This window comes from Dromaius novaehollandiae, chromosome 2 (assembly GCF_036370855.1).
Source record: "Dromaius novaehollandiae isolate bDroNov1 chromosome 2, bDroNov1.hap1, whole genome shotgun sequence".
In the NCBI taxonomy this organism is placed as follows: domain Eukaryota; kingdom Metazoa; phylum Chordata; class Aves; order Casuariiformes; family Dromaiidae; genus Dromaius; species Dromaius novaehollandiae.
Window position 1 is genome coordinate 35,085,392 of NC_088099.1, and position 16,868 is coordinate 35,102,259.

The 16,868-nt window shown below is 41.0% G+C and overlaps 1 protein-coding gene across 3 annotated transcripts in view; it reads left to right on the plus strand.

The window, feature by feature from the left end:
- The window catches only part of SATB1 (SATB homeobox 1), a 94,656-nt gene that overhangs the window by 1,043 nt on the left and 76,745 nt on the right, over window positions 1-16,868 (plus strand). The window contains exon 1 of one of the 3 annotated variants that reach the window (XM_064506224.1): window positions 17-159. The exons of 1 other annotated variant lie outside the window; for it this stretch is intronic. Coding sequence is in view for 1 of the 2 variants with exons in the window: in XM_064506225.1 (XP_064362295.1) it covers window positions 156-159 (4 nt within the window). In the remaining variant the exon portion in view is untranslated. Of the gene's footprint in view, window positions 1-16; window positions 160-16,868 lie in introns of those variants that run through there. One more of the 3 variants, XM_064506225.1, reaches the window with a different exon arrangement.

Here is a 16,868-nt window from a genome sequence, read left to right on the forward strand (position 1 = left end):
AGAGCGAGCGGCTCTCCCCCTCCCTCCTCCCCCTCGCTCTCCTTCCTTTAAACGCCCACTCCCGATGGGTGAACAGACAACTTGAACTTCAGTGCAATTAACTTCGCCGGCGCCTCGGAAGCCGGAGGTGTCGCCGGCCTCGCCGCCGCGCTCCCATGCGTGAGTCGCTGCCCGCTGCTCGGCGGGGCCCGGGGAGGCGGGCGGGCGCGGGGCAGCGCGGGGGGCGCGGGCCGCGGGGCGGGCGCGCAGGGCCGGCGGCGGCAGCGCGGGGGGCGGCAGGGAGGCTCCGCGACGGGGCGCCGCTGCCCCCCCGGCCGCGCACCTGCTGCGCTGCCCGGCGGCCGCCGCCCCGCGGGAGGGGGGGCAGAAACCCCGCGAGCCGTCCGAAAAGTTTGGCAAACTTCTCCCGCGGCCCCGGGCGCGCGGCGGGAGCCGGCGGGGGGCGGGGGCGCGGGCTGCGCGGCCCCCCGCGGTGCGGCGCGGAGGCGAGGCGGCGCGCCGGGCGGTGCCGCGGCGCGGGGAGCGCGGGGGGCGGCGCGGCCCCCCGCCCGCGCCCCGGCGGCGGGCAGCAGTGGCGGTGCCTCCCGTCCGGGCTCCGCGATTTTATTCTGCTTTTTTTTTTTCCTTTTTTTTCCCCCGCTCCGCCGGCGAAGCCGCCGCGCGGGGTTTGGCCCAAATCGCCGTGCTTTTGTCGACGCCTGCGGTCGCCCGCTGCCCGCGGAGCGCTCCCGGCGGCACCTGCCCGGCTGCGAGGTTCCCTGTGCCAGGCTCCAGGCTTCGCTGCCTGCCGGAGAAACTTCGCTAAAACGCCAAGTTCGCCGAAACACTTCGCACCGGCTCCTGAGCTGAAAAGAGTTTAAAATGACGAAAGCTCGCCATCGGTTCTGTTCAGTCCAGCTCAGTGCAGTGTTTCCGTGAAAATAATTCACAAATTCGGATTCAGGGGCTCTAAGGCGTGTATGATCTAGTAGGACCCTTTCGTTCTGGTCCCTGCTACTTGGGTGTGAGTTAGCAGCCGTCCCTTATTTCTACTTTATATTATTTTGGTATAGTACATTCATATATTTGTCTGCTGTAGTCTGCTGGCAAACATTAGCATTCAAGCTTACATTTTTGACAAATGTGCAGACAGGAATAGCATGAATAGGCATCTTAAATATTAACAACCTAAGCATCTGTTGTGAAACAAATTTAATATATTTACTCTGTTTTTCTCACATTGTTAGAAAAGGTTACAATAAGTGTAAAATTTCAACTTTAGTTAGCACAAGGAGTGCTTGGATATTTCACTATCTCTCCAAGCGTTTAACACACTCACTAGATAGAAATGTGTCAAATCAGGCGCACTATTCAAAAACAACTTGCAACAGTAAGCACAGAGTGTAGAGGCATGAATGTAGGATGTTCTCTGTAATCTGTATCGTCTCATTACTCTGCAGCACTGTTTGTAGGATTTTAGAGTGCTCTTTTCAGCCCCGTATTCCTATATGCTTTTTAATACATTTACGCATACGCTCATTTTCCATTTCATTTTCCATTTCAGATTGTTGTTGGTATTACCTTGCTTTTCAAGTCAAAGCAATGGTTTATGCAGAAATGTGTAGTCACGTAAAGTAGGTAACAAAAAGAGCAAGCAGAAAAGGTGTATAGGCGTGTATCTGACCAGATAGCGCTCACACACATTATAAGGCAATAGCAGAAAAATTAAAACCATTGGTTAATATGCTATATATGCCCACTCTTGAATACAAACAGCTAGTGGAAAAGAAACAACTGACTCCAAGGAATTCCTCTTTCCCTGGAATAAGACTATTCTGAGTAGAACAAGAACATAGAAGAGTAAAGTCTCCAAAAAGCCTGTAGAGTTATTTCAGGAATCAGTGCATTCCTTCTCTTTTTCCCACAAGTTCAAATATGTAATAAATAAGTCCTTTGTATGCAAAAGAGTTTACTGGAACAAAAAATATTTAAATGGAATGCTTTTTGTGCATACACTTTTAAAAGTAGCAGTTTCCTTTTTAGACTCTTGGTTGTTGACACTCTAAATAGGAAAGTAACTATCACAGTTTCTCTTTCTGGTCTCCTGTTATTTTAGTGATACGCATAAATCCTAACCTGCTGCATACTCCTGAGAAAGAGCTGTAGAGCAGATGAAGTCGGTCTGTGGCTCACTAAGGGCACGTGGCATTTTGCGCGAGGCAGAGGCAGAGGGGATCTCTCCCAGCAGCCCAAGTTTGCATCTGAGGAGGGTCCCGTTGGGGCTGGCAGTGTAGGCCCCGGAGGGCAGCGGGCAGCACCTGCCTTTATTGCTGCAGCTCTTTTGGGACTCCCAAACGGTGCCGCCTGCTGCCCCGCGAGCGTCCGACGGGCGCCCGGACACCAGGTCCTCCGGGGAACGTGGGTACGCTCACCCCTTCGTCGCAAAAGCATCTGGAGGGTAGGAAAGTCCTGAATGTGCGCTAACTTACACTGCCTTTATGGTTTTGGGTAGAGAGGGGTTTTAAAGCATGAGGCTGCAGTTTAGAAAATGCAGCTGAAGTATTCGGGTGTTCTTGAAAAAAAAAAAGTCTTTTAACAATCCAATCTTGTATCAGCTACTCAATTTTTGGAAGCACTTCTTTTGGCACCTGTTTTTTAATCTGAGTGTCATCAGATAAATTTGAAGTCCTTCTTAAGGTTTCCAGCTGTATTTGGAGAAAAAGCCAAGCAGATTACTCTATTTATTAACAAAATAGATTGCAATATATAGAAAAATGTTATTAAAAGTAGATTTCTGAATTAAAAATGTAGGAAGTATGATTTTTGAAATGTTTTAGTCATATTTCTAAGAACTACGCTGTGTTAACATAGATTCTACTGAAGCATTTTATTGCCTTCTTGTCCGTAACTGCTATTGCTCTCTCTAGATATATTTAATATATATCCAACAAAGCCACAAACTTTCCTTCTACAACAGTTTAAACACATCTGGAACATTTTACTTTCTTATAATTTATGTTAATAGATGTAGAGTGTATATACAATCTTCTCAGAAATCATTGCTTTTTCCAAAGGGGAATTTTTTACTTTCAGTCAGGGAATATCTTTATAAGAACAGAATAACTCAAAGTATAGGCAATTCTATATATCATTTTATTTTCTGTTATATTAGGTTGATTATATAAAGCTTTCATTTAGAGCAATGGGATGATGAAATTACAGAGGAGTGATTGGCTTTTGTTTTTTTGAACGGTTCAAGTTGAGGGCTGCAAAAATGAATGTTTTTGGTAAAGTTCTTTGTGTATGTAATATTTTTCATAGAATTCTGACAAATTAATTTAATAGAAAAGCCACAAATCTCTTAGCATGGGAGGATATATTTCCAGGTAAAATGGAAGTTCTGCTTTTGCCATTATAGGCATCAGACTTCAGTAATCTGCTCCTCTTGTGGAATGAACACTTTCTACTTAAAGCTATCATGCACCTACTGTTTATTTACGCTGCATTAAACTGACAGCACAGTAATCAGAGGAAAAATATGATTTACTTTCCTGAAGTAAACACCGGTTTATAGGTTAGTGCATGTTTTTATATTCCTGTCACCACTAAATAATGGCTCTCTCCATTTTAATATCTACCTGTGGTGTTATCCTGGGCAGCTGACTCTTCCTTGTTTAAAAGAGGGGAGGGGTAAAAGAAAAAAGGGAAAAAGAAGAGAAAGTTTAGTTATCATTCCATTCTAAGAGGAACTTTAAAGAAAAATGAATCTGTATTCCTTTATGTGGCATGCAGAAGCCAGTTTTAAAGATACAGTATTCAGTTTTACTTGGTGCATTTCAATTGCACTTCAGATAGGGAAAACAGAATTCCTTAACAGTATTTGTCTATCCAAGTCACTGAAATTGTATATTCAGGCAACGGCAGATTAAGGGCAGAAGCATTTTATTAATAACTGAAAGCACATATGTGTGTGTGATGAAAAATGTTCTGCAAATCTGTCACTATGCAATCAAGTGCATTTTTTAAACTTTAGTTGTCACAAAGTTGCTACTGATTCTAAAAAAAAAAGTAAAACAGTTTGACGGTTAAAGAGTCACTTACAGTTCTTATTGCTTGTTATACTAAAATTTTGCAACTTTGTAAAATCCATGTCAGCAAACCCCATTGATGTTGTTTTTTATCTTGGACTAATGAGTCCAAGTAGCTGGCTGTTAACCTGCAGGTAACCTTAGTGTGAATAACTCAAAAGTTTGCAAAAGCATCCCTAAATTCTTTGCCAGAGGTTTCCTTTGATATTCTTTACCTGCAAGGTCCATTTTGTTCTAAGATTCTGAAATTATGATATTTAACATTAAGTTAGCTTGTATGTCAAGTCCCATGTGAGTGGTACTGGTATCATCAACTCTCTACGGAGCCTGACCACAACTTGTAACTGTTACTTCAGAAGGGATATGCTATAATGGTCCCTTCGAAAAAGTAGGTGTTTTCTGACATTTGCCATCCTGTGGCATCTCAGTTTACCACAGTAATCACCAACACCTTGTTACCTAATTGGTATCCATTTGTTGCTTTGCAAATTTGACTTTCTAATGGTTTCTGCACTGTGATGTTCTCCATAAGTACCAATCTTGATAGTGATTAATTTTAAAGGGAATTTATGGTACTGACCTTGTTCATGTGCTCTCATCTAGTCTTTATCTCCTGTGCTAGTTGTAATCTACGCTTACTCTGTGTAGTCGAGGATACTGTGATAGTAATAGCAGAGTACTGTAGTAGAGCATAGTAACATACCTCAGGCACTGTCTGAATTGTTAATATCCATTTTTAAACTTTCCTGTCATGCACACTGGTGCGGAGATTCATAGACCTTCGCTTTTATAGCTCTGGCATGGGATGGGTGTTAGGTGTTCCTATGGGACGAGTGACTCACTAATGCTCCTTACTTAGTTCTTAGGCCAAGGTTGCCTTTTTGCTGTTTATTAAGAATGCACACGTACAGCAATCTCTTCTGAGATCCATTTTCCTTCCAGACTGTGTGTATCCGTGCATGCCATGGTTAGGATGGGGTGTAAGAGGGCATCTTTTACCTCAGCGCAGAGGCCAGCTTACAGGTACATCCCTGAGTTGTTCTAGAGCATCGCAGGTAACTTCTCCACGGCTATGGCTTCATGGGAGTTAGCCCTTGGCATCTCACAGTTTCCTTTCGTGAAGGGCAGTTTAGATGGGCAGGAGACGCTGTTCGCTTGCACATGGACCCTCAGTCACCTGAACAGCACTTCTTAGCAAAACATCAGGATGGGCCACATCTATCAGCTCCGCTGGCCTTGCATAACTCCCAGCTCCTATCTGCTCTATCTCTTTCCCTTGGCACATTAGGACATGATATGACCTGAGGAGATGAGGGAGGTGCTTTAAACCTAGAGTGCATTGCATCTTCCCAGGATCCTGCTTTGACAGGATTTGTTTGGCCGGCAGCAACCATTTGTGTGTCGTTCCACTTGCTGCTCCCTAGGAGAAGTGGTGATGCACTCGACGGGGGGACGCTACCTGGCAGACCGTCACTTAATCATCCCCGGTGTCTGGAGTCCCGGCATCCGGTGTCGGCGCTGACACTGACAAAATGTGTCCTCTTGGGTAAATCGCGGAGCGTGCCGTTGCCTCAATTCCTCATTGCAGAAACCTACTTTTGCAAATGCTCGACACTCGCAATTTCCCGTGAAAGACGAGGAAGCCGCTACAGACAGTATCTCTGTAAATATGGCTTTAATATGCCTCGGGTTTATTTACCCGCCTATAAAATTGCTAAAATATAGGTTTCATGGAGCATTGTAGGATTAATTAGTTCTTTATATTTGTAAATCAGTCTTAGGATGAAAAACATTGTACAGCACAAGTGCAAAGAGTTGTTACTCTGAACTGAAACCCGCATGGGAAGGTACTACAGAGGTAATTGCTTTACAGTAACAGTACTTAGAAAGTGTCTGTTTGTAACAGGTAATTAAAAACATTTGCAATAAGCAGCATAAAAATTTGAAATAACAAACACGTCTTGTGTTCCCAATTCTAATATATTAAGTAAAAGAGAGAAAGAGTGTGAGAGAGAGAGCATATTCACGCACAAAAACTCACATACAGAAAAAACAAAGTGAGGACACAAAAATAAAGTGAGGAGAAATTTCAGAGTGAATTTTGAAGTGTTTATAATCAAAGATTAAATTAATATTTTTGTGGAGAGCTATATTAAAAAGATTTTAAATTATAAGTGTTTTTCATCATAAGTGGGCTTCCTTGATAAATATAAAAAGTCTCAAGAATAATTAAAGTCATCTTAAAGCTTAAAAAATGACAGTTTTAGCTTCTAAGGAGTCACTGTAATATAATAATACTGTATGCTTTTTAGTGTTAGTTCTGCACTAGACATGTCTAGTGCAGACATTACAGTCTTTGTGAGACGTGTTATCTGTATAGTAACCAGTGCATAAAAAGAATGATATATATACTTTTACATACAAGCTCTTGCTTGCCAGCTTTCTTTTTAAGATTAGAGATTAAGATCTCCAATCCAGAATGTTCATGTCTTCAATCAAAATAACTTAATTTTACACATTTTTCAGGAGGAATGGTGAATTTATTGTAATAATATTTCTTTTGCAGTTACTTTTCTTTTTTTCAATAATACATGAAGTCTTGTTTATCAGGGCTTTTTCTGTGGAAGGGCATGAACTCAGCATTTCTTTGCTTGTTCAAAGGATAGATTCAGAACAAAAAAATGAAAAATCATGGTTAGGTTGTATATTGAAAAGTAAGATTTTAAAAAATCTAATAGTAGTTTCATAGTTTTTTTTTCACATGTAGAGCTTGGTGTTTAGAGGAAAATTGGAGCTTGCCTTTCCCACGTCTCATGTGGAATATTGTCTGAAATACGTTATGGGTAATATACATGCATGCGATTAGTAACTTGGTCTACACATTGCTGTGGGAAAGTGAATATGTTTGCAAGGAAGATCAGGTACATGAAATTAGAGTTTTCCTTTTGATATATTTACAGATTCCAATAATCATGCAGATTCTGCAAGGTGCTCCGCTTACCGAACTTCCCATAGTTCCCCGTGCTTTGCACGGAGATCACCTGTTGGGCTGGGCAAAATGGGAACTGTAGAGCAAAGCTTTTTAATCAACCGTAGGTATGCCCTCTTTGGGGTTTGGGGGTTTGCTTTTTAAGTAGCAGTGTTGTGCAGGAATGCCACAGTATTGGTGCTTGGCCCTTAATTTCAGTATTCTTAGTAAGAAAATCTCACAGCAAAATCAATCAATCAAAATCAACCTCTGTCCCACTGACTGTATTTTACTGACTTTCTTTTTCTTTCTTTTTTTTTCACTTGACTCACTGAATGCCACAATCCTTTTGTCTATTCCTGAATAATTTTGTAATAATCTTTTTAAGATAAAGGATGTAATCATTTTATAGTAACTTTTTTTTATTTGAAACTTGAGATTCCACTACTTACTTTATTTGGATTGCGTGTCCTATGAGAAACTAGCTTCTGCATTACCACTTAAATGTGTAGTTATTAATTTCTAAGTATTCTAAAAGAATTTTCTAGATACCATGCAAGAAAATTAAACCAATAGAAGTTGTTTATTTGTGTGACGTGATGGAAGCATGATGCTGTTTGATACATTGCATTTCCAAGCAGTATTTCATATAGGTTCTGTCTCTTTAAAGATGCAGTCTCCTCTATTTGCCCTATTAATTGTTGATATGTTGCCATCCATGAGACAAAAATTAGAGCTGTAATTAAATAATCATGTGATGCTCCTTAGTGCCAGTGAGAGCAAACTCATTTTTCCAGGCCCTGATGGTCACTGATTATTGTATTACTACTGGCTTGCTTTATTTTTTTTTTTAATGGCTCTATATTGCCGGGTTACCTCACCACTGCCCTTCTTTTCAAAATTAAAGGAATTGAAGAACATTAAGTCACTTAATTGGCTAGTGGTCTGCAGGGACATAAAGTAGTCATACCTCCTCTGCTTTTTGGTCACTCAATTGGTTCTACTGGGAGAACTACATCAGTGGTGTGGTTGCGTGCCATTTAATTTACACTGGTGTTTTGGCTGGGATGGATGCATATAGAGAATGCCAGGAGAATTACAAAAGGAGCAGAGTATTAAAATTCAGAAATGATTAAAATTGAAATAAAAGGATGCTGCTTCTTTGCCAGTACTCTGGCAGTCATAATGACACATAGAGATTAGTTTCCACCTTCATCTTTTCCTTCTTTCTCATTTCCTCTTGTTTATTGTTGACACATTTTCCTTATGTCTCTGCTTCTCAGTGCTTTTTTTCACTGTTACATATTCCTACTTTTTCTCTTTCCTTAAGCATGGAGAAGCTTACTTAACCTTATTATAACAATAACAGAATAGGTTATTAATATTTAATATGCACATGATTAAAATTTCTCTCTTAAACATAGGTCAGCTCTATTATTAACTGACATGTTATTTTTCATTAAAAAATTTTTATTCTGCCCTTACGGTTTCTCAAACACCCTTTACTTTGGTGGTGATTTAACACATAATGTTTAGAAAACTGTGTTAGGCTAGTGAAAAAAAAGAACTTACCAGTCATGGATAATCAATTATGCATGAATTCAGATATAACAGATGGAAACTGGTGAGTTAAAGTTTCTCTTTAGCTTCATGATTTTTTTGTTTTGTTTTTGTGACACCTGTCTCTTATGTATAGATAAACATCTAACATAGCATACTGCTTTTCATGCATCTTTGTGTTTTTTTGTTTTTTGTGTTTTGTGGGGGGTTTTTTGGTTTTTTGTTTTTTTGTTTTTTTGTCAGTGTGGCATAAACTCATTTTCCCCTGTTCCTAACTTACTATTTTAAATTTGTTTGGCTGCTGGCATTTCTATACTACTACCTTTTTCTAGGGCTAACTTATCCTTTGAGGAAGCCAGCTTTTAAACTTCCAATAAATTACACAGCTTCTTTTAACCTTAAAATTACGTCAGTACGATATTTTAAATTGTCTGAGTTCAGTTCTGCCTTCAGCTGCTTATGGCCTATAGTGTTATGACATTAAAGCAACAGGGTAGACTATGACTGTGCATGTATATTCATATATGCATACGCACACATTCTTGTGATTGTGATACTTATATAGGCGTTCCCTCCAGAGGCATTAATTAAATTTCATTCAGCCATTTGACAATGAAGCAGATTGCTTTACTGCTTTTTATTAAAAAGTTCAGCATGGACTGGGCAAAATGTTTCTTTCAGTCATGGAAAGATTTTCACAGACCTGTATCAAGTAGACAGTAATCCTTTGCTGCATTCCCACAGCAACAACCAGTTGGTACCAAGTAAAAGAAATGCTGAATATGTTTTCTCCCTCTTTTTAAACAGAAGATTATAAAAGAGCTTTAATCATTGGCTTGGATGTGTGATGACAGTTTTTTTGCGTAGTTCATTCATGGTGGGGTATTGGGGGGCTGTTGTATTTGAAGGTGTCCTGTGTTTCAGAAACATGGGGTAAGTTGATATGTAAAATAATTTTCTATGACTGCAATAATTTGGAGCATTTCTTCACCTGGCTCCACCCACATTTGAAGCTGCACGTCTTCAGATATGGCACGGAGATATTTTTTATCTGTGTACCTATAAAAGAAAAATGATTTTAGAGAATGCACTACATATTTTTCATGAGCAGAGTATTTCAGAATTTCTCATGAGCATGTTACCTACTTTTTTGAAGAAAAAATAATAATAGAGAGAGGAGTTCGTAAAATAACCTGCCAGAAGTACAATGAGATATAAAAGAGATCCTAAGGAAATGAACATGGGAACTGTGAAAATAATTATTGTTCTGTATGTTATTTCTTCTATCATACCTGAAGGTCTATTATGAAACTTCATGTACGTGCCTTATTTTCCCCACATGCTTCTTATTCAGATATTCTTAGGTCAACATAAAATACAAACTTTTTCTCCAAAATTTTTGTATTTAATGTGGGAAATAATTTTTTACACAGTTACTGAGGCATTTCCCCCAAGTGCTTGCATCAGAGTATAAATGAACCGTCATAAATATGAACCTATTTTGCCCTAAAAAAATGCCCTGTTTTAGTAGGTTCACAACTGCTGTTATCTGTCATGATTCCTTTCCACTGTGGTCACTTAGCAGGAAATCTAGAAATGTAGCTGTTTTAGCAAATAGGTATTTTATGTATTTGAATATATTTTTGTTATATTTTCTCCTTTTTTTGCCTTTTTCAAGTATTTTCAACATTTACAGGGTACATAGTAACATTTTGAAGTGACTTGTTTTTGCCTTATGTTGTTTGCATTTGTACTAAGTATACTCTGACACTTGTATAAATGACCTTTGTCTTAATGACACTCCATACGTTAAAACTTTTTTATTTTCGCGCCTGAATATTAACAGGTACCTTGTTTCTTAAAAGAACTATGAATATTAACAGGTAATTGTTCCTTAAAAGAACTGCGAAAAACTCATTCATTTCATCTTTGTTATTGTGGAATTTTCTGAGTTTGAGATTGGAACCAGCGCTAGAAGAAAAAGCAAATTCGGCCAAAACCACCAACTTTCAATTTGTTTTACACCAAAACCACACATTTTGCATGCATTTTATGTACAATGAATATGGACTCCTGTCAAGTATGGCCGTAATTAGATACACAGTTTTACTTAAAAGGTTTTGAACCTTAGAAAAAGTGTAGCAGAACCTGGGCAGAGTTCTGAGTTAACAGTGAAACTGGAAACAGGACATTTCATGTGGTTTTGGGTTTCATAATGAAAGTTTGACATAGTTCAAGTTATCAATCAGTTCTAACCATTTCCTTAGACTTAAATTCTTCCATGTTTTCAATGCACAATTTTTATCAGTAGATCTTATTCATCCTATCAGGTCAAAGAAAAAGAGGATTGTGTGTCCTGTTGATGAAGTGTTTCTGTGTAAGAAGTCACTGATGTTTGAGTTCAACAGAGCACATGTCTGAACCCTAGCTAATAACGCCTGAATAATCCTTCTGTAGTGCTAACCGCAATGGTTCAGACTGTTTTGCAGCATAACATGCAGGTTTTCTTGGGCCATGTGAAATTCACCCTCACCCAGAAGTGATGGATTAAACTTATGTGTTCCTAAAACCCTCCCGTTTTATTAGCTCAGGGTGTACTTAAGACCAGGAAAGAAATGCAATAGTTGGAGGTCGTGGAAAAGGAGGCATGATAAGGAAAATAAGTGGAATCAGTAAAATACATTGCAAAACAGTTTGGAAACACCTTGGTGTAACTTCGCTTGTAATAGGTAGAAATAACTCAAGCTCTGCTGATTTATATGACTGCAGATTACAGTCTACATCTGGAATATTTAGGTGTTTCATACTATTTGTTATAATGTTCTTAATAAACTAAAACATTAATATAGATACTATTCAGATACATCCCTAAAAGAAATGGTTACAAACCAACTCTTCTTTCAGTTAACAGTTATGTTCCCATCTCTTGCCTAGGATTTACCTAGTGCTGTGACGATTAGGTTTTTTCATCCCCCCCACCCCGTTCCACATTAAATATCCTTGCATGATAGACCTAAAAAAAGTATACCTCTAGGGTAAAAGTGGGGAAATTAGTGACCTGCAGGAATATACGTATGACATAGGTAACTTTGGCTGATCCTATGATGACAGCTTTTCTCCTTGCTTCCAGCTGCTAAATTGCATTCAGATTATTACATAAAGTTCCATTTTATTTATTTGTTTGTTTGTTTGTTTGTTTATTTTGTGGAAGTGTTTGGCTGTCACTGCCACATGGAAGTTACAAGCTCATCAAGGATCTAGTCTACTGTTATGGATGGAAGAGGGTATGGTCCACAATTTTTTTTTTTTTAAGTTGAAGCTTGTTATTTGAAGTGGTTCTGAAATCCAGAGCTATAAAAATATTGATTGATTTTAAATTACATGCAGTTAGTGTCTGTGGAAGTTGCAATGCTAGTATGCGTAGAGAGTGAATTCAGTTTGTCCACAGAGCAGGTAGAGATTGGGCGACAACAGCATAAGATTTATCCGATTAATCTGTTAAAGATCTGTGATCTTTTTCAGAAAAGTGGACACCTGTCTGTTACAGTTTGAACCAGCTAGGATTTCTGTTGGCAACCACAGGTGAAACACTCTGTGTTCTCATTAGCAGTCATGTTCACCCTTTGCTTCCTCCATCGTGCCGAACAGTTTTGTTATTTTTTACTCCATAATTTTTTTCCAGTACTTTGGCTCTTGGTAACTTGCTTGGCAGCAAGGGGCAAACTGAAACCACTGTTGGGGGCAGACCAGCAAATGTATGTATTTACATCAGTAGTACAATCATCACAGTCGAAATAGACATCCAGCTATGAAGGGTGCTTACGCAAAATGGGGCAGTGGTTTGACTAAAAGTAATTTATTTTAGCCCAAACCATGTTTTGCATATTCCTTTTTAATTCTGTTTTTAAAAGAAGATTCCATGATTGAAATAGGCTGCAGAAAATGTTTGCAGGAGTAAACGAGCCTCGTCACGTAAGTAAGCAATCAATAGGGAGATGTCTGTTTGTATATGATTTTACATATCTGCAAGCTAGCTGAGACATCCAACTACAAAATACTGCACCATGGGACACTGTGTAGATATCTGATACTTTCCAAGGGATTTGGGGTCTGTAAACTAATGAATGCATTACATGTCGCCATATATGTAAGTTTTTCACCTCTGACAAATATGGTAAGGATAATTTACTTCACTTAATAAGCAATTAAGTGCAGTTCAATACAGCTGACTATTGTAAGTTAAATATTCATTTTATGTAACTGTTTCAGGACCTTGTATGTGAGAGAACACAAACGAGCAGAAATTGCTCATGCAAAATGTGAGAGGGGACGACAGCTTGTGTGCGATGCCTTTCAGTGCTATGAATTTCATTTCCCTAGCACTTTTGCTTTTTGATAGGCATACTCTCCAGGCTGGGGCAGGTTGCAGTCAAAAAAATCTAGGTTGGTATGTAACTTTGTGTTCGGCGTGGGGGATGCTGCCGAATGCTGCAACGCACATCGGTGCGCGGTGGCTGCTCGGGTCGTACAGAAATCGCGACTGCTGTCGTCGGCTTGGCTAAGCTGTTCAAACCGTGTTGGGCAACTGGTGCTCAGGTGCATGTTTGATGGAGAAATGGATAGGAAGGCCGGGGCTGGAGGCTGAAAAACGCCTCGAGCAGGAGGTGCAAAGCTTGTAGGGCCGCGGGACTGGGTGGGCACTGCTGCGGTGACCGTGCCGAGGCTTGCGTGGGCAGACCGGGGAGAGGCCAGCGGGAAGCGCGAGGATGCTTTTCCCCTTCACCTGACTGTGGCTGTGTCCCCGCAGAAAGCCCTGGGCCCCTGTTCTTGCCCCGGCTGCCCTTACGGGAGAAATGCCCTCCTGCTCCTCCCGCGGGAGCAGGGCGGCTTTCGCCATGCGGCCTCCGCTCCTCGCCGCCAGCGCGGGCTGCTGCTGGAGTCGCGCCGATGGCCGCAGAGCCGTCAGGAGCGCACGCGTACCAAACCCAATCAGCCTCATCTCCCCAAAGAAATCTGATAAAGGAGAATATGCAGCCGTGCTGGTTTTTGCTCTGCTGCCAGGTCATTTCTGTTTGCGTTGCACAAGAGCCAAGCTTCAAGATGTGGGCCGGTATTTCCTAATTTATTTTGCACCAGCAAGAGACCTTAGACAGCACGGAGGCAGCGCCCCGCACTAGGGAATTTTGCTTTCTGTGGCAGCTACTGAGGCTGCTGCCTGACAGCCAATTCATTGCTGAGTTGAAAAAACAGGGTCCAACTTTTTAAGTATGTCTCTTTTCAGCACAACCTAGTGCAAAATGCATTTAAATATCATAAATACAGTGCAATGACTTTATTAACAATTAATAAGCTTTATTAAACATATATTTGTCTGCTGTGTGTTGACCAGAAGCTATGAAAAATATGATGTTGCTATTGCTGCATGTTTAAATGATTGCCTGCATATGTATCCATGACAATATCTATTCATCTTCTATTCTTTATATATGTTTTTATTATAAATATCTTTATTCTAGTGGAACATTTTAATATTAAAGTTGACACAGTGGAGTGCAAATTGGAATAGGTCAAAGGAAAAGCACATATCTTTATCTTAAATGTATTCCAAATAGTTTGGTATTGATAAGAAAAATCTGATTGTTATCTATATGTCAAGACATAGAAGCTTCCATGAATTCTTGCTTTCTAGTCAAAGTGAAGATTGCATGCCAGCATTCAAAAGTCTGTAGTGACTACTTTACCAGAGTGATACACAGAAATCAAATTAATCCATGCTGTCAGGAGTTTATATGGTATAAGTACATATATGGAGTTTCAAGAACAGAGTTATTTTCCATAACCATTTATCTCAAGCATAGGAAGCATATGCATGGTGATACAATTAACAGAATATTTGTTTGTCAGTGTTTGGTTAGTGTGCATAATAATATCATTATTAGGCCTTCTGTGCTCCTGTATTATCAGATTGTTATCTCCCTGCTCCTTTAATTTACTGTGTCTGCTTTTTAGATTAATCACTTTGTTTTAATCTGAACATTTTAAGGTATTTTGACCATGAAAGGAGTGGTTTGTGACACCAAAGCAAAAGCATTTTTAGAACAGATTTTAATTTGTTTTTGGTTGTTGCTGTTGACATACCTGGTAATCATTTTTACAAGGTGGTGTTTTAGTCAGCAAATCTTGTTCCAAAACATATTTTAAAATATCTACTTGGTTCTAACCAGCTCTGTATCTCTCAGATTATCTTCACTGTCCTTATTCTCCATCATGTTGCAGGCAGCATATTGCCAGCTGAATCACTCTCCTCTTTTATGATTTTCTTTTTTAGTGGTCAGTCTTGCTCTCTACTAAAGTATATTGTATCAGGCTTTTCTGAAAAAGATAAAAAGTGACACAGTGTTGTTATTCTCCATTGTTCCCACAAAGTTTGGATCTAACTAGTTAACCCTGTTTTCCTCTGCCGGGTGTTCAAATACAATTGTTCTTTCTTTTTTTTTCTTTTTTTTTTTTTTAGGGACTGAATAATATTCAATCTATCTCATTGGAAAAAGAGTGGTTTCTAAATAAACAACCTGCTAGACAGTTATCCCTTGATCATATGTTATGGAAGATGTCATCTACATTTTCCCTTGTTTTTCTTCGTGAAGCATGTTTCTTGTTTTTTCCATTTTCAGTGCTCTCAGTAACAATCTTAGTAACCTTTTTCAGCACATGCAACATATGTACAACTTTTCATGTTTCCTATATTTTCCACCTCTACTTGCTGTCCTTTGAATAACATTATATAACATTGTACTCATTCTCAAGCATTGCATTTCTTTGCTTGAGATTATAATCTATTTTGTGCATTGCTGAATACAGTATTTCATGTGTTTCACCCTATTACCATTTTCTTCTTCCTGCATGCCCTGTATGCTGCTTGTGCTTATTTCAGTAGACGTCAGCTTGTTTCTTTACCTAGTGTTGATGAACTGCTCCTGTGTTACAGTCATGTATCTGTAGTGATAATTTTGCTCTTCATAGATTTATCAATTTGCCTTTTCTTTGTTTAGAAACCTCACTCTTGTATTTTCATTTTGTGTATCATAGAATTATTATTAGTCACTTGCTTAGTATTTCTGCTGCTTCAACTTTGTATGTTCAGTTCAGTATGCTTTTTTCTTCCTAAAAGTTTCTACTCTAAACATTTTGGCTATGTATCTGCATGTGCAATAGTTCATATTTTCTTTGCTTTATGACGTAACTTTCAAACGCTATGCATTTTATCAATAAAGAAGTTTAATTTTTCCCTTATCTCTTAGCTTGTACAAACTTGTTGCTTTCAAGTTTGTCTAGTTGGGTTACTTTTTTTTCCAAGTGCATTGTGGGAAAAAGTTATGTCTGTCTTGCGGTTATTTATTTTGTCAATACGTTACCACCTTGCGTTTTTTTTGCCTTTTTTTTTTTTTTTTTTTTTGCATTCGGCTTTACACCCCGCTCTGCAGAGACTCGCGCGCTGCTCCGCGCTGCGCGGGGCTCGTGGCGTTGCGCCGCCGGGACTGTACCGCGCTGCCTCGGCGCTACCGGGGGCGCTGGGGGTGGCGGAGGACCGCGCTGGCTGCGCCGTCCGCGGCCGCATCCTCGCGAAAACGCGCAGGAAGCCGTCACGTGGATAACTCCTTGCGTTGAAGGGGGGCTGCTTACTCCCACCTTTCCCATCTTTTAAAGCGCTCCCGGCGCTTTTCTTCCGCCTCTGTTAATATAGAGGGGGGCCGAGCAAAAAAAACCCCCAAAACAAAAAAAAAACTTTCTCCCCGGCTGCCCCGCCGGGCCCGGGGGGTCTTTCCCCTCTGCCGCAGCTGCGGGACGCCGTGGCCCCGCGCCGAGCCGGGGCGCCCCGCTGGCCCCCGCGGCCGCCCCGGCCCCGCAGAACCTCCGTGGCGGCGGAGCGCGGCGCCGCGCCGCTGCCATACGCTGCCAGCCCCCGCCGTGCACCTGCCCGCAGCGCCGCGGCCCGCGCAGCCTCCGCGCACAGGGGCAGCGGGCGCTGCCGCGCTTGGCACGCCGGCAGGATATTGTTCAGCTTTCACCCCCCCCATCCTCCTCCTCCTTTTCCCCGACTTTCTCCCTGAACAACGCTCCCGCCGGCTCGCCGCCACCTCTCCCACTCCGCCGCCGGCCCCCATCTGCTCGGCGTCCGCGGGGCGCGCGGGCGGCAGCGGTGCCACGGGCGCTGCGCGGCGCGGCGCTGCTCGCGGGCATTGTGTGCGGTGCAGCAGAGCCGCCTCACCCCA